Raw genomic sequence first — 23,710 nt, 5'->3', positions numbered from 1 at the left:
CTGTGCAATCAAGCGACTCTGTGTGGCAGCTTCTTGGTGGGAGACAGGAGAGCCTGCTGCATTCAGGGGAGATTGGACCCTCACAGCCTGATAAGGAGGCTTTGCTTGGCATCACACAAAAGCTTGAGTAAATTCTTTGAGTTGCCCAGGAGTTGTGAATGAATTTTTGAGTTGATGAAAAAAAAAACTTCTCGCAGTTGCTAAGTAACCACTAACAACTAAGAGCAAATCCTTTATATGTCTATTTTAAAATCTGCGACTGAATATAAAGTGTAAGTGAGCGCGGGTTTGAAGCTGACAACTGATTTCCACCTGCATACTGACAGTTGGAATTTACTGAAAATATTTACAAATTTACTGCCATTTGAAAGCAAATCATTAAAAATGATGAACTGACAGCCCGTTTCACATTTTAAGAAAGTCATGATTGTTTATTTATTTATTTAAATGTAGATTTACTTATATGTCTCTTAATCAACCAAAGTGACATGAAAGAGCAGCATTTCCATCAGATGCGACTCTTTTATTTCAGCAGTGAAGCTAAAACCCTGAGCGGCTCCCACAGCTGTTCCCAGTTCTGAGATTGTCTGAATTCAGTTCAGGTGGGGTTTCCCCCCCGCCCCCCAACATACTTTTTGCTGCAGATGTTGTGCATCTTTTACTGTATCCTGCACAGCTCATGTGTTCTTCGTCACAGGACACTGGATTTTGTAGCCAACCCTGTAGGCCTGCAGGTACACACGAGCCTGGTTCATCCTGCAAACACAATCACAGGGCAGAACAGGCAACAGCCCTGTGGATGCTTTCATTCCGATTTGAGTCTAATATTGCTTAAAAATGTTTCCTTTCAACTCACACACACAGACTTGCTTTGTACAAAAAAAGAACTCTAAAAAGACTTACACAACATGTTTATTTCTATAAAATAAACATGTTGCATTATGTTACACTCAAGTGTAACATAATGCACACCTGAGTGGCAACTGACCTGTATTTAGTGCAAAGCTGAACTCCCAGGGGTCCACAGCGGTCAACGTAGCTCTCCCTGACAGCTTTCCTCACAGCACGAGCTGTACTGACCACCATGGTGACCACAGGACACGTCCTGCAACACACAGATTATTTATTAGAGTAGCTACTGTAAGCAGAGCAATTATTCATCCTCACTTCAAAAAGTCACCAAATCTTTGTCATTAAGCACGACTATGTGGAGAAGCCAAAACTCACAACTTTAGAACATATTATCTAGTACAGAAACAATCTGCAATGTTTTATGCAAAACATATATGTATTTACATGAAAATCACTTCTATCTTCTAAGACTTCTGCTCTCTCACTTGACATGTTAAAAAAAACACATATCACATTATTGTTTCTGTAATAATCAATTATTTGTTTTTCAATTAGAAAAATAACTGCTGATTTTGTGCTTTAAGTAAATATAATCTATATTTGTTCAAATGTGAAACTGTGAAAGCATCAAAAAGGTGTCAAATGAGAATTTCACTGTGTCATTGTGTTGTGTTGAAGAAATGAAAACATGCAGGGGAAGTAAACAATTTGATTAAAAAAAACCCCCATAAAAACAAGAGTCCTGACCAGGTAATCAAAAACAAGAAATCTTGGTTGAAAACTCAGGAAACAAACAAATGATGGATTATTTATATAGGCTGGTAGCTGAAATGGGGATCAGGTTGGAGAAGTCAGACATTTGTTGCATCTGAGGAGAAATAAACACTAAGAAAGCCAAGGAAAGGAAACCGGAACAAACTGAATTAATGCACAATTCTGTGAAACACAAAAATAGAAAGCTAACTAAAGACGACCCTTGGACATGAATAACTTCAAAGGAACTATGGAAGAAATCTCTTTCTTTCATAAGAGAGAGCAAAGACTGCAACACAAGTACAAATCTAAATACATAAAAATACTTAAAGTATTACAGTCAAAGGGTTGCCGTGTATGACATTACAACACAAACTAATCAAAAATATAAAAGTCTAAATGATCACCACACTCATACTGTTTAATCCTGTTAAAAACTAACTAGTTAGTCAATATTTTATTTACAATGAGACTCATATGTCGTTATCAAGTACTTGATGCTGACTAGCCAGAAAAACAGGAACGTGAAGGAAAGCTGATGTTAGATTTTCTACGCATGTTGGATTATGTTCATTTTTACACTTACAGTCTCTCACAGCGCAGGCCTGCGGTGCCTTCTGGACAGGTGCAGGTGTTGTGTGGGCTGCAGGTGGCTCCATGTTGACAAGGTGGGACACATCGTGTTGTTACAGCTGCAGTGACATCCCACAGTATTACTAAGAGAAAACATCTGTTTTCCCTTTGTATCCCTTTGCATCCCTTTGTATCCACAATCTAGAAAATTTAATAGGGTTGGGCCAGAGTTTTTTTGTTTTTTTTCATGGTTTGGACAGAATAAATGAACGAAACAAACAAGACAGTGCAATATTTCATTTTTCAACACATTAAGTGAACCGAAGAGTCACTTGCAGCTTCAGCACTGCAGGTTACAGACCACTGATCAAGCATATGTGATCCTATGATAGCATAAAGTGAGACATCTTGATTTCTAATTCATTGTTAAATTTAAACTGTGAAAGTTTGAAAATGAAACAGATCCAAAGGACCGATTAGTTACAGTTGATTTAGTATTGTCCTCATGCCTTTGGCTGCCCGTGCATATGAAATCTGAAAGATATTGGCAAACCTGTGTCACAGAGACTGCCGGTGAATCCTTTGGCGCAGCGGCATCGGTTAAGGCCCACACACACACCTCCGTTCCTGCAGGGCTTTTGACACTGGATGGGCTCTGATGGAGACAGAAGAGAACAGAGGACCAAAGACGTCTAGACTAATTCAGTTCAACATGGCTCATCTCTGCACCTGTCAGTGAGACTCAGTGACCAGAAAAAGACATCGAACAAATAGCGGAGCGATTCCAAGCGGCCCGTAAACCGGTGTGTGTTTTCTGTGAGGTAACACGACCTCAGGGATGAGGAACTGTATTCTGGCTTAATTTATTTATTTATTTTAAGAAACAATGCAACAGTTCTCTTGATGGATTATAGTCTGAATCCCCATCATAAATCAGCAGTAAGTTTAATTAACTTTTAATTAATTTCACTAATTACAGCAAAAGCTTTGGTGCTCCATCATTACGATACAGACTCTATATCCTAAAAAATTAAATTCTTTCTTCTTTTTCGCAAATATATGTGTGTGTGTGCGTGTGTTTGTGTGTGCATAAAATACTTGGTTTAGCATTTGCAATGATATAGTTGATATATAGAGCTTACTAAATTAAAACAGATACATAAGCTATAATGAACTCAATAGAGATTGAACATTTTCATTGTTTTACCAATCTGGCATCGAGCTCCTTGCCATCCAGCAACACACGTGCATTTGTTAACATCCACACATCTGCCCCCATTCTGACAGGCTGGAGTGCACAGTGCTGCAAAACACACAAAAGAAACCTCTTAGAAACACAATACTGCTGACATCTGGTTAAATGAACTGTTTTCATGGTTTTACTTTATGTTATGAACAGTTTTTATAGTAGCTAGAGTAGTACAAAAAAATTTAAAAATGTCACTCAGATGTTTTGTTGCAATTTCACTCACGCAACAGGCACTGGGGGCCCGTGTAATCAGAGGAACACTGGCAGGTATCGGGGCCGACACAGCGACCGCCGTTTGCACACGGCAGCTCGCACACAGCTAATCATGGAGAGATGAAAAAAAAAAAAAACATGTTAAACCTGAACAGTCACAGATAGAGCACACAAAACTGGAACAATGCAAATCAAGGCATCTTGTTTCCAAGCATGCATTATCTACTACGCAAAGTTACAGTGATAGGTTGTCTCTCACAAGCTGATTCGTGCTCCTACTGATGAAGTAGGACGTAGTACCTGTGTGGCAGCCTTCTCCTGTCCACCCAGAAGGACACAAACACATGTTCCAGCGCATGCAGGTTCCTCCATGGGCACAGGGGGGAGAGCAAATGGCTGAAATAAACAACCAACAAGGATTTATTACACCCTTAATTTATACTTTCACAGTTTTTAACAGTTTTCGGTTAGATGATTACTTTAGACCTTAGTCTGCCAGGGGTAGGAATAGTTTTGGGATGAACTATACCTTACCATCGGTTATAAAAACATATTTTTTTCACAGAATGTGGCTGATTTGCTGACTTAAGTGTCTTTTCCAGATAAATTTAACCAAAAGGTCTGTGAACGTTCAATAAAGTCAGCAGAAACATCTTGGTCGATTTAAAGGATCACGTTAAACCTAAATGTGCCGGAGGGCATGAATAATTTTGAGTCTACCTGTGCTTAAACCAGTGAATATCATTTTATTGCTTTTGATAGTTGTTTTGTTGAATTTCCTAGTTAAATAATCATAAATAGGATCAAAATCTCTTTTAATCTGACTGTATGAAGAAATGTTATCGGTCGTTGCTCTTGTCCCTTTTCACTTTTAAAATGTAACCGATTTATGACCTCTAACTAGACCAAAATAACTTGAAGCAATGTAAAGGCAGTACATATTATTAATTTGAATCAAAGAATCGCATTTTCTTACAGATATTGAAAAGTCTTTTAGCTTATCAATTGTCAAAGCCGGTATGAATCGGCAGCTTGTTGAGTTTAAATCTGGGTGCAAAACAACCAAAGCTGCAAAATCATGAAACAGCGAAGAGGCAAAATGACCAGCATCCCTCTATGTACAACCATTTACATTAAGGTTTGTACCTGAGCATCCCACACCAGGGTAGCCTGGAGGACAGTCGCAGCCGTTTGGCCCCACACACACTCCGTAGTTCTGACATGGTGGGTCGCACACAGCTGGAGCAGATAAGACGTGCATTAACTCAGCTCATGTGTAAAAGAGGTGATATCGCCAAACATATTAATGAGATTTATTCTTAGGATGTTTGACTCACGCTGACACCTGGCGGGGTTATCAGCTCGGACCTCGTACCCCTCCTTGCAGGTGCAGTTAAACCCCCCGGGGTGGTTCACACAGAGCTGCTCACAGCCTCCGTTTGTAAAGTCCCCGCACTCGTTCGCGTCTCATTGGGAGGGACAGATGGGGAGACAGTTTAAAAGCCTGGAAAATACTTTTGAGATAAAGTTACAAAACAAATTTGGATGGAAACATGGTGTATACAACTTGGCAACAGCAGAACTTTCTAAGATTTGATTACGTTAACTTTGGGCACTCTCCAGCTGATGTAATTTGATTGAGAGAGCACCTTCGTACTGGCAAGTGCAAAAAAGGATGAGTATTTGGTACCGGTCTGTGAAACCCCTCCAATTTTTATTATGTTTTTTTTAGCTTGAAAGCCGACAGCAGTAAATGTTTAAAAAGAGATTGCATTTGGAGGAAGCTTTCAACGGATGGTGAAATTTGAGGAAATTCAGGATTGTAGTGGCGTGATTGAAATCAAATCGACTAACAGAGCTTCTTGCATAAATGTGGTTTAATAGAATATCCTAAAAGCTTTACAGGGGCAAAGTTGAAGAGTGAAGATGAAGTCTCACCAATGCAGCTCTTGAGGTCGTCTCCCAGCTTCCAACCTGCGCGACAGCTACACTGGATGTCGCCCTCAGCTCTTAGGGAACATACGTGGTTGCAGCCTCCATTTCTTAGCAGACAAGAAGTAGCATCTATTCGTGTCAAGAAGAACAGGAGCTTTAAATACCTTAGTGCCTTATTGGCCCCACAGAAAAATGTATTTAAGACAAGATATCAGTTGAAAATTAGTTCAGTAATGGAGCATTACAAAGTAGTTTTACACACGAGTCCAGAGTTATTTACTTTTCAAAGACAAAGGAAGCATGAGGGACAGAAAGAGGTTTTATAGACAAGCTTGAATCAGTTTTATCTGTAGGCATATCCTATCTCAAATCAATAGGAGATGGGTCAGAATCTAAATGTAATATGTTCTATTTTCAATGTTTTATCTGAATAAAAAGAGATTTATAGTCCTAGCTCAGTGTTTTGGCTCACAACTCAGAAATGTGTCATTTTAGGTTAAAAGCTTTGTGGTGCAAAAAATAGCAACAACAACAAAAAAAGACAAGACATTTGTGTCAAGTTTGGCATTAGATAGGATCAGGATTAGGATGGATGTTACTGAGCTGTTACAGATGTTACAGTTGATATTTCTGCATTTTATTATTGCCATGCGATATTAATAAATCCTCCTGTGAATAGTGTTCTTTAATTCTGGTTCCAGCTCTTAAAAGATAGCCACGCATGTTATTTAAAACAATATTAATAAATAAATGTGGCGACACTGGGATATCTGATTGTAAGAATACCAGGATAAATAATATAATTTTTTGCAGGTGTTTACCACCTTATCTTTTGCAGATTAAGTGGCTTTTGCACTTCAACCCACAAAAAACCCCACAGTATAAATATTTGTACGTCTACAATGTCGAGGTGAAGTGGCAAAACAGTTATTTTATAGAAAAGAAAAGTCCTAAGAATGCTTTTAAATCTCTGGTAGGGGTGCCGTTCTGTTGGGTCTCTATTCCCTCATATACTTTAACACAATTGAGAATAAAAATGTTGAAAATTACATAACACCCACTTTATGTCTTAGGAGGATGATGATATGTCTTCCTTAACACAAGTAGACAACCTGGCAGGTCAATGTACTTCACACATTAACAACTAATGTTAGTCACATGTTCAGGAACCCACTAGCGCAAGAGAGGTTGTCTGTATCCAACAACAGAGGACGCGGGCAGTGGCAGGTGAATCCCCCAGGAGAGTTGGTACAGGCGTGAGAGCATCCGCCATTCTGCAGTTTGCATTCGTCGACGTCTGCGTGCAAACAGAGGGGAAAATTGTCAACATTAACTTTTACGCATTCAAGTCTCACTTCTGTACATCAGAATGCTGGTTTAGTTTTTCTTTAGCTACTAATCTTTTAAAATGTGTCCCCAAGACACTCAGTTATGTCCAGGCATGCAAACATCCTGTCTGACAAACACATAAAAACAGAAAAGATTACATATTCATAGCAGTTCCCCCCTCCTCCCTGTTATACATGCTGGTAAATTGCTGAAACTGAGCTGCTTTAAATGACTGAAAACCAGTGTGCAAACTGCTGCATTAAGTGAATGAGTGCCTGCGGGTTACTGACCTACGCAGGTGCGGCCATCAATGTGCAGCTGGTAGCCCGGTTTACAGGAGCACCGGAAAGAGCCTATAGTGTTGACGCAAATGTGCTGACAGGTCCCATTTGGAGCTGAACACTCATCCACATCTGGGAGGATCAGAGACATTTAGATAACTCCTTCGGCACAAACATTTAGACTTTGATTAAACAACAGATGTTTGAGATTTTACAAGTTTGGATGAAGTGAGAGGTGTTTTTCAGCGTCATTTAAGATTGATGCAAAGGTCAGCGGAGGCCAGTGTTGTGGTCAAGACCACCTAACCCGAGACAAGACAAGACCAAGACCATAGTGTATCGAGACCGAGACAAGACCAAGACCGAGGGAAGTCGAGACAGAGTCAAGACCAAGACCAGCGGCCCGTGCTAACTGACACGACAAAATGAAATATGATCAAAATTACTTCTCAAATTGATCTGAAAGATCCATATTCCCATGAAAACACTTAGATATTAAATACTTAATAAATCTAACCAATATTAAAAGCAGAACAAACTTTGTTCTGCTTTCCTTCTATCTCTGTGCTACAATCCGCTGCGGTCTTGTGCCATCCCTAAAAACATAGCGCCCTGGGCGCCTATATTGCTCAAGTCAGAAACAATCACTGTCTGCACCATTAAATATAGCAATTGAGGCAATGCCATGATGGTAAATAACGCCCAACTATGAACACTGACCAAGAAGCAACAAGCAAGAAGTAACCAACCACAAGGAGCTCACCGTTACTGTTCTCACCCTTGCTCCCGCTATATGAAGCCAGGCAGTCTGACACCATGGCAGACATTAATTACAGCTGCCACTTTGCTGCTGTGCAGAGCTACGCAGGTGTGTTAGAATCATGGCAGCAAACCAGCAAAACGCAAAGAACTTTTCACAGTTCTGAGATGAGTAAAGCTGTTGGATACAGGTAAAGTTAGCTAAAAGACGACTAGCTAATATCAATACAGCACCTTAAACTTAACAAGTAGCTTGTAGGCTACTGGTGTTGTTGTCTATGTTCAGCTACGATTCATTTTGCCCCCAAAAATGTTGATTCCCCCCCTTGTTCGTCTGGAGCCGGGGTTGAGCAGAACAGGGAGTCTCTAAGAATCCACCCCCACCCCTACACACGTTGTTCAACTAGACCGCTATTTGTAAGCCATAGAAATAGTTTGGAAACCACTGGGGGGCCCAGGAGAAAAAGCTTGGGAACCACTGCTTTAAATACACTTTGAAACCACGACAACGCATGTATATCTATATAGTTATCGTTGAAAACAATTTAATGACTTATTTTTGTCATAACTTGCTGCGTATGGTGAACTGACAACTCCTCTGACTGTCAGACTTCTTAATGCGCATGCACAGGCATGGTACTCACTGCATGTATGCTATTCTGACAGTGTATGGTAATCTGATAGAACGGCTCTCAGTGACACTCAAGTCCTATCTTCTAAGTAAAGAGCCGTTCAGAAAAATCGGACTGTTCCTGAATGTCACGTCACTATACTTTTGGTCACAGCGTTGTCCCATATATGCGACAAGTCAGTCAACACCTCCGCACAATAATTCAGCACAGTGAGTGACTTTTCTTCATCACAAATGCATAGGTGTCTCTGTACAGCTAGCTTTGCTAATATCACGTCAACGGAGCTTTCCTTTCTTTAAACTTCTTTTCTAAGTGACGAAAAAAGTTAGACGTAGTCCCCACCGTCTGTGAAAGCGAAACGCTGCTGAGTTAGCTGTGGCCTTTGGATTTCTTATGATTTATGCAGCGCTATTCTATTACTGACGATTAGACAGACATCCTCTGCCGCTGAAAGGAAACCATTGCGCATGTCTCAGAGCCGCGTGCGAGTGAAAGGTGGGGAGGGGGACGGGGGAGTAACAGAAACGCGTTATTGCTTGGATTTTAATCGGTGCTTTTTGCATCCACTGAAAACAAAGATGTTAACAAATAAACTGGACAGTATATGCTGTACGTTTAGTGACCTTTTCACAGTTGCGGTCTTGACCGGTCTTGAAATAAAATGCAGAGTCCTCAGGGCCCGAGACCGAGACCAAATGCGGTCGAGTCCGAGACGAGATCGAGACCATCAAAAAATTTCGAGTACTACAACACTGGCGGAGGCTTGATTTCTCTGCTGCCTTTTGCCGACACGTAATTTGGGTGAAATCACAGTTTAATTCCTGCAGGAAAGGCAAATTGTATTTTATTGGCCAAACTGAAGTAAGCTTTTGTCCTTACCAACACATTAGTGACTGCTGAAAGAGGCTGCCACAATTATTTGTTCTTCCTCAGCTTTTATAAGCAAAGAGCAGAATATAAATTTGGAGCTTCACTGTTAATATTCAGTGCTCACCTCCTTATCTTTCTTGTTTTTTGGAAAGAGACACATCACTGCACTTTACAAGACATTATTCACTATCAATTTATTTGCAGGCTGAAGAGACCAAGTATGGGAATTAAAGGGTGTCAAGATTTGGAAGTCACATAGCGGAAAACAACCTTGCAAGTTAATTTGCATTATTCAACAGTCTCTGCAGCATAAATGGAAAATGTTGCATAGGCGATGTGATTTTGAAGATCAGTTGTTGCAGTGAATCTTACACGTCAGGTTTGGGCAACACAACAAGAGAACTGGTAATTCATTATTAATCAATCATCCATAACAATTGCTTCTGTGAATACAGGCTTGAGGTAAACGTTGGCTGTTGCTTTGCAACTTTTAACAGATAGTAGTTAAACTGTCATCTGAACAGAAGAAAAAAAACATGTGATTCCAAACTACTTTCAGATGTTGGAGGTAGTTTGTTTTTCCCTTAGGATCTTCACTTGTGTTAAAAACATCAACATAAAAGATCCATTTATAAAAGTACAAAACCATGCGGAAAAAACATACTTGATGCTCTGATGCCCAGAGTTTCAGCTTAATCAAGAAAGGGAAAGAATGTTCTTAATATGTGTATTCTAACAATAATATTATTGGAATAGTAATTTGGTTTTTGAACATTTTTGGTACTAGTGGCCTTTTCTGAAAGTTAACAGACATGAAATGAACAGAGAGAGCAGACTGGAAGAGGCAAAGGTTTCAATGTTGTGAAACAAACCAATGATGGTCACGTTGAGGATTATCGTCCCTTTATGTCCCTTACCGCTACACTATGTGACGCACCTAGCACTGTTATAGTGTATGGCCATTAATATAAAAATAAACATTCAAAAACCACATTTCCACTTGTTCCTGCTGCACATGCCAGAAAAAGCACTGCAGGAAAACTACATTCTGTAGGAAATAAGAAAACCTCCTTGTACATCTTCAAAATAATATTAGGGAGTTAACTTTTTCATTCTATCCACATAGACATCATAAGTTAGACTTGGACAACTTTTAAACACATTAAAGTGTCAGCAGATATTTTTTATGTGAATGACTTACCGCCTTTCTCTTTTTGACCACAGTTTTATGTGTCTTATGTGGAAGTACCCTAGACTCATAGTTGTTGGAGTTAGTGTGGACCTGGCAGTGTTTTTTTATATATATAAATTTGCTTCTCAAGAAAAGAATTTTTTTTTTATTTGTGGTTTTTTTTCTGATCAACACTTTTTTTTACAAAATAAATTACCTGTGCAGTTATGTCCACCCTGGTCCAGCTGGTAGCCTGCAGCACACTGACAGCTGTGCGTTCCTAATTCATTGGTGCAGTTGTGTTCACAGTGCCCATTGTTGAGAAGGCACTCGTCAACATCTGCAAATAAGGAGAAACTTGAAGGACTTTCATGCTCAACCGCGGTTAGCAAATTTTCAGCCATGTTTTGTGGTAAAGCATGCACATAAAAAACTCTTACCCACCAAAGCAAGCATGCCCATCTCCATTAAAACCCTGGTAACACTGGCAGAAGTACGAACCGATGATGTTGCCACACCGAGCGTTGGTGTCACACCTGTGAATGCCTGATGCGCACTCGTTCTCATCTAGGACGAGATTTTTTTTTTTTTTTGCAAAGCAGTATCTAAAACTCAGTTCATTTCTGTTCCATAGCCATTCTGCCGCCCAGGATAATTTTAATGGAAGGCATAACAGCAGGCATTAAAACCCGCGCACACAAGGAAGCTGACCCCGTCGTCGGGAAACAGAGTTTTCCACAGAGAGACGTCAGCACTAATTGCTTACCTTCGCAGTGTGTGCCGTTTCCCTGGTAACCGGGTCTACAAATACACTTGTAGCTCCCGAGCGTGTTCTCACACACACCCTGACCTTCGCACAACTCGGGACTCTCCATACACTCATCCACATCTGGGACAGGAGCAGAGTGACACAATAGTTATTTTTTTATTTTATTTACAGCTAATGAGATTTCCTCTTAAATATTTTACAGCCAAGTTAAAAAAATGCATTATTTACGCAAAAAAGTCACATTACAAATTGTGTTGAAACCCACTTTACCTCAGTCAGGGCTCTGATTAGGCTTAAGTGGTTGTAAATTTGTCACTAGAAAAAAGCTTCACTATGACAACATTGTCCAAGACAGTCCATTTTTCTTGTCACTTAGTCGGTTTGTGTGAACATTTCTGTATTCATTCTTCCTTTGTATAATTATGTTCTTTTGCTGCTTTAGGCAAAGCTGCACAAACTTCATTTGAAAGTCGTTTTAATGCCCATTTTCAGTAAATCGGAGGAAGAGGGTAGAAATCGACACTAGAAAGCAATTCTGGTGTAGACATAATTTCTTGCTAAAGCCACTTTTAAAGATTTCAACTTATATAGCCAGAAAGCCTTACGGTGTTTATGTTGTGAGACTCAAATTAAAAACAATCATAACCTCCAATGGACTCTGTGCAGCCACTATGTTTTAAAGTCTAAAAGAAAAGGATCCTGCAGCTGCTCTCTATGTGACTGACACTCTTTTGGAAGACATCCAATAGGATTAGATTAAAACTCTATGAATTATACCAACTTCCTCTGTGCTAGAGGTGCTTTCAACTTTTAATCAGATAGGAACCACCATGAAATAATCACAAGTTATAGCTTGTCAGTCAGGTTGCTTTGTATAGCTATTTTTTAAATCAATACGGTCTACTTAGACTAACGTTGTCTTATTTTATAATTTGTTAAAAAAAAAACTATATGTAGAAAACAACAGTATATAAACAAACTGATATAGACTGGATAAAAGCGCTAAAAGCAGGTAATAACAAAGTACTAAAGAGCAGGTTGGCAGCGCAGCGGCGGCTTGAAGCTAAATACCCCTCACTTTCAGGAGAATTATACCTGGATACTGAAAGCATCGACTCAGATCTAAATATGAGTCTGTTCCAGTGATACTTAATAAAAGACTTACCAACACAGGCAGGGGCCTCGGCTCTAAAGCCCTGCTGGCACTGGCACAGAAAGCTGCCGGGAGTGTTCACACATATGTTTCCCAGTTCACGGCGACACAGCTCCTCAAAGCTGCACTCATCCACATCTATACAGGACGAAAATCAACAGCTGTCCACGTCAGGGTGGAGGGCCAGGATCAAGAGAGTTATTCATGATTATTCAGTCATTCAGGGCCACGCTACGCAGGAATCTTTCACGTTTTTTTGTTTGTTTTTTTTTCATCACAAAGGCAGTGTTCGTATCACATCCCAAAATGCACTTTACCTACACAGCCTTGTCCATTCAAAGCCCTTACATATCCCACTGGGCACGAGCAGGTGAAGGAACCAGGGGTGTTTGTACATTCAGCCCCTTCCTGACAGGCCTGCAAGCCCGTGACCGCAGCCAGAGCACATTCATCTATGTCTGTAAAAAAAAAATCCAAAGGAGATATTCCTTATAACCATGACACACAAGCTCCAGCCACACATGCCACACACTCTGCCACACATGCGCGCACACACGCACAGACACACACACACATTTACGGAGGCAGACAAACCCTGGCACCCTCCAGGACCCATCAGGTAGCCACGGAGACAGGAACATGAGAATGAGCCGGGGGTATTAGTGCAGCTGGCATGGGGACCACATGGCCCGGGTCCTTCACACTCATTAACATCTGGTGAATGGAGACAGATGTGGAAGAGCTAAGAGCATAAATTTATTAAAAAAAAATAAAATAAAATAGAGTCTAACAGAGTCAGGTGGAAGATTGATTCTGCTACTTCCTTAAAATAGCTCCACTTTTTCAGAATTTGTCGGTTTTTTTTCTTTCCTGTAGCAGATTATAGGTTGTTGATTTCCATAAATGTATTGTATTCATCTGTTCCAGGAAGGGATTCTCATTTTATGGAAAGCAGGCTTGACAAATTCCTCCATTGTTTGCGCAAACCTGCCTACCGTTCTCAACTTGAGGACAATTTCACAACATCCACAGAGATTCCCCTGGATTTCCAGAACCACAAACATCATCTTAAATCATCGCTCCGTGCTTGTAAGTCTGCCCGTGTCTCACCTTTACACTCGGCTGCTCCGTGCAGAGCGAATCCTACAGGGCAAGTACAGCTGTCACCGCTCTGCACTGTCCCGGACGGATAGCCGCAAGCAGTGCTGCCCACCTGCGTCACCTGGTTTCCTGGACGCCGAGCACGAGTGGGGCTCGGCCGAGACGTCATAATCGTTGGAGCTGTTTATGTAGAAAGAAAGCAACACAGTGACTTGTAAAAGTATCTATAATCCTTGAACTTTTTCCACAATTTGTCGTGTTACAACTGCAATCTTCGATGCGTTTTATCAGGATTTCATCTGACAGATCAGAAGCAAGAAGTACAGAACTGACATGGCAGCAAAAACCAGTAAATGTTTTTTTGTTTTCAAAAATGCTGAGAAAGGGGTGTCCATTTGTACTCGGCAACCTTTTACACTCATATCTCAATGAAATGTAGCCCAATTGAATTGAATTCAAATTAAATGGTTAATTTAATGTTGCTCAATTATAGGTGGAAGGATGGAGTGAAATGTAGATGTCATCTTTCTTTTTTTTTATGACAAAACATATTGAGGGTTGCTGTTGTTGTTCAGTAACTAAATTGGAAAAAGCTCAAGGTTTTACATTTATTTTTCGATTGTATTACAAAAACAAACAACAAAAAAACCAGTACAATCCACACAGCACATGTAGAAAACATACGTGTGGTTGCTGTACGACTCTCCATCACTTCTGTAATATTTCTAATTGCATTCTCAATTTCTGGATTCTGAAACACAAAATGTACAAGGTTTATTCATAGCTAAAAGAAATCCGTTTCACTGTTTAACAAAGAATGAGGGAGTCGCTATATAACCAAAGAATGAGTGAGTCGCTATGTAATCAAATAATGAGTCAGTCTCTATGTAATCAAAGAATGAATGAGACACTGGGTAATGAAAGAATGTGGGAGTCACTTGGTAACCAAAGAATGACTGAGTCGCTATGTAAGCAAAGAATGAGTGAGTCGCTACGTAATCAAAGAATGAGTGAGTCGCTACGTAATCAAAGAATGAGTGAGTTGCTGGGTAACCAAACAATGAGTGAGTCGCTACGCAATAAAAGAATGAGTGAGTCGCTACGTAACCAAAGAATAAATGAGTCGCTATGTAATCAAAGAATGAGTGAGTTGCTCCGTAACCAAAGAATGAGTGAGTCGCTGGGTAATCAAAGAATGAGTGAGTCGCTGGGTAATCAAAGAATGAGTGAGTCGCTACGTAACCAAAGAATGGGTGAGTCGCTACGTTAACAAAGCATGAAGGAATCAATACGTAATCAAAGAATGAGTGAGTCACTGGGTAATGAAAGAATGAGTGAGTCGCTATGTAATCAAAGAATGAGTGAGACACTGGGTAATCAAAGAATGAGTGAGTCACTACGTAATCAAAGAATGAGTGACTCACTACTTAACCAAAGAATGAGTGAGTCATTAGGTAACCAAAGAATGAGTGAGTTGCTATGTAATCAAAGAATGAGTGAGACGCTGGGTAATCAAAGAATGAGTGAGTCACTATGTAACCAAAGAATGAATGAGTCGCTATGTAATCAAAGAATGAGTGAGTCGCTGGGTAACAAAAGAATGAGTGAGTCGCTACATAACCAAAGAATGAGGGAATGACTACGTAATAAAAGAAAGAGTGAGTCACTGAGTAATGAAAGAAAGATTCAGTCGCTATATAATCAAAAATGAGTGAGTCGCTATGTAATGAAAGAATGAGTGAGTCGCTGGGTGACCAAAGAATGACGGAGTCGCTACGCAATCAAAGAATGAGTGAGTCACCGGGTAATCAAAGAATGAATGAGTCACTTGGTAATAAAAGAATGAGTGAGTCACTTTGTAACCAAAGAATGAGTGAGTCGCTACGTAATCAAAGAATGAGTTAGTCACAACATAACCAAAGAAGCAATGAGTCACTGGGTAATGAAAGAATGAGTGAGTCACTACGTAATCAAAGAATGAGTGAGTCGCTACATAACCAAAGAATGAGTGAGTCACTTGGTAACCAAAGAACGAGTTAGTCGCTAAGTAATCAAAGAATGAGTGAGCCGCTACATAATCACAGAATGAGTGAGTCACTGGGTAATGAAAGAATTAGTGAGTCACTTGGTAATAAAAGAATGAGTGAGTCACTTTGTAACCAAAGAATGAGTGAGTCGCTACGTAACCAAAGAATGAGTGAGTCGCTACGTAACCAAAGAATGAATCAGTCGCTATGTAATCAAAGAATGAGTTAGTCGCTACGTAACCAAAGAATGAGTGAGTCGCTACCTAACCAAAGAATGAGTGAGTCGCTATGTAATCAAAGAATGAGTGAGTCGCTATGTAAACAAAGAATCAGTGAGTTGCTATGTAAACAAAGAATGAGTGAGTCACTGTATAACCAAAGAATGAGTGAGTTGCTAGGTAATCAAAGAATAAGTGAGACGCTATGTATTCAATCAATGAGTGAGTCGCTATGTAACCAAAGAATGAGTGAGTCGCTATGTAACCAAAGAATGAGTGAGTCGCTATGTAATCAAAGAATGAGTGAGTCGCTACGTAAACAAAGAATGAGTGAGTTGCTACGTAACCAAAGAATGAGTCAGTCTCTATGTAATCACAGAATGAATGAGTCACTGGGCAATGAAAGAATGAGTGAGTCACTTGGTAACCAAAGAATGAGTGAGTCGCTACATAATGAAAGAATGAGTGAGTCGCTATGTAACCAAAGAATGAGTGAGTCGCTATGTAATCAAAGAATGAGTGAGTCGCTGGGTAACAAAAGAATGAGTGAGTCGCTACATAATCACAGAATGAGTGAGTCACTACATAATCAAAGAATGAGGGAATCACTATGTAATCAAAGAATGAGTGAGTCACTGGGTAATGAAAGAAAGAGTGAGTCGCTATGTAATCAAAGAATGAGTGAGTCGCTATGTAACCAAAGAATAAGTGAGTCGCTATGTAACCAAAGAAGGAGTGAGTCGATGGGTAACAAAAGAATGAGTGAGACGCTATGTAATCAAAGAATGAGTGAGTCACTGGGTAATGATAGAAAGAGTGAGTCGCTACGTAATCAAAGAATGAGTGAGTCTCTATGTAATGAAAGAATGAGTGAGTCGCTGGGTAACCAAAGAATGACGGAGTCGCTACGCAATCAAAGAGTGAGTGAGTCACTACATAACCAAAGAATGAATGAGTCACTGGGTAATGAAAGAATGAGTGAGTCACTACATAACGAAAGAATGAGTGAGTCGCTATGTAATTAAAGAAGAAGTGAGACGCTATGTAATCAAACAATGAGTGAGCCACTACATAATCACAGAATGAATGAGTCACTGGGCAATGAAAGAATGAGTGAGTCACTTGGTAACCAAAGAAGCAGTGAGTTGCTATGTTACCAAAGAATGAGTGAGTCACTACATAACCAAAGAAGTAATGGTCACTGGGTAATGAAAGAATGAGTGAGTCGCTACGTAACCAAAGAATGAGTGAGTCGCTATGTTACCAAAGAATGAGTCAGTCACTACATAATCACAGAATGAGTGAGTCACTACATAACCAAAGAAGTAATGGTCACTGGGTAATCAAAGAATGAGTGAGTCGCTACATAATCACAGAATGAGTGAGTCACTACATAACCAAAGAATGAATGAGTCACTGGGTAATGAAAGAATGAGTGAGTCACTTCGTAAAAAAAGAATGAGTGAGTTGCTACGTAATCAAAGAATTAGTGAGTCGCTATGTAACCAAAGACTGAGTGAGTCGCTATGTAATCAAAGAATGAGTGAGTCGCTACGTAACCAAAAAATGAGTGAGTCACTACATAACCAAAGAATTAATGAGTCACTGGGTAATTAAAGAATGAGTGAGTCACTGGGTAACCAAAGAATGAGTGAGTCGCTATGTAATCAAAGAATGAGTGAGTCGCTGAGTAACCAAAGAATGAGTGAGTCGCTACGTAATCAAAGAATGAGTGAGTCGCTACATAATCACAGAATGAGTGAGTCACTACATAACCAAAGAATGAATGAGTCACTGGGTAATGAAAGAATGAGTGAGCCACTTCGTAAAAAAACAATGAGTCAGTCGCTATGTAATCAAAGAATGAGTGAGTCGCTATGTTACCAAAGAATGAGTGAGTCGCTATGTAAACAAAGAATCAGTGAGTTGCTACGTAACCAAAGAATGAGTGAGTCGCTGGTTAATCAAAGAATGAGTGAGTCACTATGTAACCAAAGAATGAGTGAGTCGCTATATAACCAAAGAATGAGTGAGTCGCTACGTTAACAAAGAATGAGTGAGTCGCTATGTAATCAAAGAATGAGTGAGTCGCTATGTTACCAAAGAATGAGTCAGTCACTACATAATCACAGAATGAGTGAGTCACTACATAACCAAAGAAGCAATGGTCACTGGGTAATGAAAGAAAGAGTGAATCATTACGTAATCAAATAATTAGTGAGTCGCTACGTAACCAAAGAATGAGTGAGTCACTGGGTAATGAAAGAATGAGTGAGTGACTTGGTAAAAAAAGAATGAGTGAGTTGCTACGTAATCAAAGAATGAGTAAGTCGCTGGGTAACAAAAGAATGAGTGAGTCGCTATGTAAACTAAGAATCAGTGAGTTGCTACGTAACCAAAGAATGAGTGAGTCGCTGGGTAATCAAAGAATGAGTGAGTCACTATGTAACCAAAGAATGAGTGAGTCGCAACATAACCAAAGAATGAGTGAGTCGCTACGTTAACAAAGAATGAGTGAGTCGCTATGTAATCAAAGTATGAGTGAGTCGCTACGTAAACAAAGAATCAGTGAGTTGCTACGTAACCAAAGAATGAGTGAGTCACTATGTATCCAAAGAATGATTGAGTCGCTACATAAGCAAAGAATGAGTGAGTCGCTGGGTAACCAAACAATGAGTGAGTCGCTACGCAATCAAAGAATGAGTGAGTCGCTACGCAATCAAAGAATGAGTGAGTCGCTACGTTACCAAAGAATGAGTCAGTCACTACATAATCACAGAATGAGTGAGTAACTACATAACCAAAGAATGAATGAGTCACTGGGTAATGAAAGAATGAGTGAGTCACTTGGTAACCAAAGAATGAGTGAGTCGCTATGTAATCAAAGAATGAGTGAGTCGCTGGGTAATCAAAGAATGAGTGAGTCGCTACATAATCACAGAATGAGTGAGTCACTACATAACCAAAGAATGAATGAGTCACTGGGTAATGAAAGAATGAGTGAGTCACTTGGTAAAAAAAGAATGAGTGAGTCGCTACGTAATCAAAGAATTAGTGAGTCGCTATGTAACCAAAGAATGACTGAGTCGCTGGGAAACAAAAGAATGAGTGAGTCGCTATGTAAACAAAGAATCAGTGAGTTGCTACATAACCAAAGAATGAGTGAGTCGCTGGGTAATCAAAGAATGAGTGAGTCACTATGTAACCAAAGAATGAGTGAGTTGCTACATAACCAAAGAATGAGTGAGTCACTATGTATCCAAAGAATGATTGAGTCGCTACATAAGCAAAGAATGAGTGAGTCGCTGGGTAACCAAACAATGAGTGAGTCGCTACGCAATCAAAGAATGAGTGAGTCGCTACGCAATCAAAGAATGAGTGAGTCGCTACGTTACCAAAGAATGAGTCAGTCACTACATAATCACAGAATGAGTGAGTAACTACATAATCAAAGAATTAATGAGTCACTGGGTAATTAAAGAATGAGTGAGTCACTTGGTAACCAAAGAATGAGTGAGTCGCTATGTAATCAAAGAATGAGTGAGTCGCTGGGTAATCAAAGAATGAGTGAGTCGCTACATAATCACAGAATGAGTGAGTCAGTACATAACCAAAGAATGAATGAGTCACTGGGTAATGAAAGAATGAGTGAGTCACTTGGTAAAAAAAGAATGAGTGAGTCGCTACGTAATCAAAGAATTAGTGAGTCGCTATGTAAACAAAGAATCAGTGAGTTGCTACATAACCAAAGAATGAGTGAGTCGCTGGGTAATCAAAGAATGAGTGAGTCACTATGTAACCAAAGAATGAGTGAGTCGCTGGGTAATCAAAGAATGAGTGAGTCGCTACATAACCAAAGAATGAGTGAGTCGCTACGTTAACAAAGAATCAGTGAGTTGCTACGTAACCAAAGAATGAGTGAGTCACTATGTAACCAAAGAATGAGTGAGTCGCTGGGTAATCAAAGAATGAGTGAGTCGCTACATAACCAAAGAATGAGTGAGTCGCTACGTTAACAAAGAATCAGTGAGTTGCTACGTAACCAAAGAATGAGTGAGACACTATGTAACCAAAGAATGATTGAGTCGCTACATAACCAAAGAATGAGTGAGTCGCTGGGTAACCAAACAATGAGTGAGTCGCTATATTCCCAAAGAATGAGTCAGTCACTACATAATCACAGAATGAGTGAGTCACTACATAACCAAAGAAGTAATGTCACTGGGTAATCAAAGAATTAGTGAGTCGCTACGTAACCAAAGAATGAGTGAGTCACTTCGTAATCAAAGAATGAGTGAGTCGCTAGATAATCACAGAATGAGTGAGTCACTACATAACTAAAGAATTAATGAGTCACTGGGTAATCAAAGAATGAGTGAATCACTTGGTAAAAAAAAGAATGAATGAGTCGCTACGTAATCAAAGAATTAGTGAGTTGCTATGTAACCAAAGACTGAGTGAGTCGCTATGTAATCAAAGAATGAGTGAGTCGCTATGTTACCAAAGAATGAGTGAGTCGCTATGTTACCAAAGAATGAGTCAGTCACTACATAATCACAGAATGAGTGAGTCACTACATAACCAAAGACGTAATGGTCACTGGGTAATGAAAGAATGAGTGAGTAACTACGTAATCAAAGAATGAGTGAATTACTACGTAATCAAAGAATTAGTGAGTCGCTACGTAATCAAAGAATGAGTGAGTCACTACGTAATCAAAGAATGAGTGAGTCGCTACATAACCAAAGAATTAATGAGTCACTGGGTAATCAAAGAATGAGTGAGTCACTTGGTAAAAAAAGAATGAGTGAGTCGCTACGTAATCAAAGAATTAGTGAGTCGCTATGTAACCAAAGACTGAGTGAGTCGCTATGTAATCAAAGAATGAGTGAGTCGCTGGGTAACAAAAGAATGAGTGAGTCGCTACGTTAAGTCTTCTTTCTATACCAAGACGAATTGTTTACCAAGGTAATTGAAAAATTGAAAACAAGAAGGACAAAAAAGTGAAAAAAAACAACAACAAAAAACAAATACAGATAAATTGCTCATTGCTGCTGCCGCTAGTCTGGAGGAGCTGAGTGAGGAAGGCGTAGAGGAGAAGAACTCTTTGAGCTTGGAGACTTCAGCTCTGAGGAGGAGCTTTGTAGAAATAGGAGGTGCTTCTATGAGCAAGGGTTTAGGCACCCCTGAATGGCTGCCACCGGAGAATTATGGATTCCTCAAACATAAACAAAAAAAATCCAGGCAACAGTACAAGTATGTTTTTGACAAGGGATTATGATATAAAGCTAAAAAAAAGTCAATTTTACATAATGCTCCCTCCCATCCCTTCACTTTTTATAGATCAAGCAAACAAAACAAAAAAGCTCCACACATCTCAAACAGAAGATAAACCACTGACTGACCTGGCTCCTGTTGAGTTTGGTCTCCAGTTGTTTGAGGACTTCATTATCATTTTCTTCACGGTTACTCACAACTCCAGTCACTAGCAAAAGCAGCAGCAACGCTGACACAAGGGTCCAGAGATGGGTCATCGCCTGAAACTACATCAGGAAATCGGATCGTTTATAGAGCTGCAAATGACTGTTTCCAGTAAGTCAGACAACAGAGAAACACAGTCTGTTTAATGTATGTTTAGGCATGAAAGGCATGATGTGGGGGATTTAAGCAGCCTGTCATTACCCCCCACCTTTCCTTCTGAGGCTGCACAAAGCATACGAAACCTATCAGTACCACATATGCTTGAGCTCCAGCCACTTTAAAAATGATTACTGTCTGATACAGGGTCTTTTTTTGCCACCCCTGGTTGCAACTGAAGCACATTGATTTCTGCTAAACTGAAAAACCTTTAGAAAAAGTTACAGAGACAACTAACATTCAATATGGACAATTTAAATCAAATCTCTGTGTGTAACTGAATTGTCAACCTCACAGTTGAGACAGTTAGAGGTTGTTTGATGAGACAATTAGTCAATGTAAACTTAGGTATTCAGAAATATCAGAACTCGAACAAAGCACTACATGGATGCTTTGTCCACCATGTGTGGTTATTTTCACAATGGATATTAGGTTCTCAGTTCCCTGATGACAAGTTTTTAAATAGAAAGTATTGATTATATTATGCCACTGTTGACATTTTATGGTCAAAATTCTGAAACTTTTGATTTGAAGTTTGCAACTCTCCTAGCAAAACTAACATAATTACAGTAACATTTAATGTGGACACAAATACAATTAACAAATAACTTCTAAATGACTCTGGAGATTTGTCAGAGGTATTAGTCAAATGAAATTATATTATATATATATATATATATATATATATATATATATATATATATATATATATATATATATATATATATATATATATATTACTTTTTAAAAAATGTAAAGCTCTTCAACTTATATTTTGAGTTGAAACTGTGCGTTACATGTTACGGTCTAGGTGAAAAGTTACGCCACAAAAACAGCATAAAGATGTTAACTGGGAATAAACAAACGTGCTCTGCGGAGTGTTGATGCGATGCGTGGCAGAGATCTTCCACCAAACTCACCGTTATACCCGGATTATATGTTTCCCCAAACTAAAGACGCCGAAAAATGCGCGATCCGTAGCGTACTTCGATCTCTTCAGATGGGGGGATCCTGCAGCTGCACGCCAGGCTTCTCTCTCTATGTCAGAATCATAAAAAGAGGGGGGAGGCGATGCAATCCAGCAGTGACTCCACATCCTGTGTCGGAGCTCCGCACTTCCCATTCCACTAATCCCCAAACACCGCAAACAACGAGCCAGAAACAAGAGGCCTGCGGGCTCTTCTTCTACAGTAAGCACACAATTTTGTTCCCTAGGCAGATTTATGTTAGAAAATATGACAGCAATCTCTCAAAGTATAGTACAGTAATGTTTTTTAATCACATTTTACTGGAAATGGCGCCAAGCATTGGAAACGACCAGTGGTCAGATTCAAGTCAGGACATTACTTTCAGTCAGACGATATATTGGAAGCAGTGACGTGCGGTGAGGTTCATAGCTGGTGAGGCACCGACCTAATAATAATCGGATTTACAAATCGAGACCCCCTGCATGTTATTGTTTACATAAGGAAATTTCGCGCATGCGTACAATGCTGGAGGGCAAAAAGGCTATTCCTTTACATGTCATCCATAGCCGCGCCGCCGCCGTAGAATAATTCCGTTATCTCAATCAAACTTAGACATGTAGATATTATGAATTTCGTGCTGTGCTTAACAGCAAAGGGAGAAACCGTTAAAGTACAACTCAAAACCTCGCCTTTCTCGCTCTCTGTATCAGCGCAGCTTCTGTATGGCTAAATCGCTGTTACTGTCTCTTACTCTGCAGTTGTGGAGTCACACTATCTGGGATCATGAGCGCCCCCAGCGATGAGGCACGAGAACTGCCTGCCTCACCTCGAATCTGTTCTCTGCCGTTTCTGATCGCTCCTCAGCACATACACAGTTGGTGACAATAAAAACACAGTACATGAAATACATAAGCTAAATTATTGAAAATCAGTTTATACATTAAAGGTTTTTAACCATTTTATTGGCGACGTACAGACAGGAGGAGCAGCGAGAGGTTGTGCAATTCCAGGTGCTGCCTCACCGGCTTCGCTTCCAAGCATTTCATTTCATTTCATTTATTTATTTATTTATTTCGAACAGACATTAAAAACAGTCAAAAAAGAACATTTAAATGGAAAAATGCGAAAATTCAGCGATTTTGAAGAAAAAAATAATCAGATTTGGTTAAATTAAATGAAAAATAGGTACTTTATAGTACAAACCACAGGGTGAAAATATC

At 39.7% G+C, this 23,710-nt stretch overlaps 1 protein-coding gene across 1 annotated transcript; it reads right to left on the bottom strand.

Annotated features, from left to right (window-relative positions):
* Positions 1 to 403: 403 nt before the first annotated feature.
* Positions 404 to 23,350, bottom strand: LOC103464045 (uncharacterized). The gene is made up of 22 exons (XM_008407848.3): positions 22,443 to 23,350; positions 21,291 to 21,428; positions 14,325 to 14,391; positions 13,650 to 13,820; positions 13,134 to 13,253; positions 12,857 to 12,997; positions 12,552 to 12,677; positions 11,384 to 11,506; positions 11,062 to 11,184; positions 10,835 to 10,957; positions 7,195 to 7,317; positions 6,750 to 6,872; positions 5,579 to 5,704; positions 4,978 to 5,106; positions 4,787 to 4,879; positions 3,941 to 4,036; positions 3,651 to 3,746; positions 3,386 to 3,481; positions 2,732 to 2,833; positions 2,192 to 2,297; positions 989 to 1,105; positions 404 to 756 (listed from the first exon to the last, which is right to left on the bottom strand). The coding sequence occupies exons 2-22, from the start codon at positions 21,417 to 21,419 to the stop codon at positions 678 to 680; spliced, it is 2,409 nt and encodes an 802-aa protein (XP_008406070.3). The 5' UTR covers positions 21,420 to 21,428; positions 22,443 to 23,350; the 3' UTR covers positions 404 to 677.
* Positions 23,351 to 23,710: the final 360 nt, after the last annotated feature.

This window comes from Poecilia reticulata, chromosome 4, assembly GCF_904066995.2.
Source record: "Poecilia reticulata chromosome 4, P_reticulata-male-v2, whole genome shotgun sequence".
Taxonomy (NCBI): domain Eukaryota; kingdom Metazoa; phylum Chordata; class Actinopteri; order Cyprinodontiformes; family Poeciliidae; genus Poecilia; species Poecilia reticulata.
Note: the sequence above shows the minus strand (reverse complement) of the source record. Positions and strands in the feature narration are given on the sequence as shown.

Coding starts and splice junctions, on each gene's coding strand:
- LOC103464045 (XM_008407848.3), bottom strand. CDS start 21,419: ATGACCCATCTCTGGACCCTTGTGTCAGCGTTGCTGCTGCTTTTGCTA. Junction 12,678..12,856: donor GAATGGACAAGGCTGTGTAG/GTAAAGTGCATT, acceptor CGTCCTGTATAG/ATGTGGATGAGTGCAGCTTT. Junction 757..988: donor CAGCTTTGCACTAAATACAG/GTCAGTTGCCAC, acceptor TTGTGTTTGCAG/GATGAACCAGGCTCGTGTGT.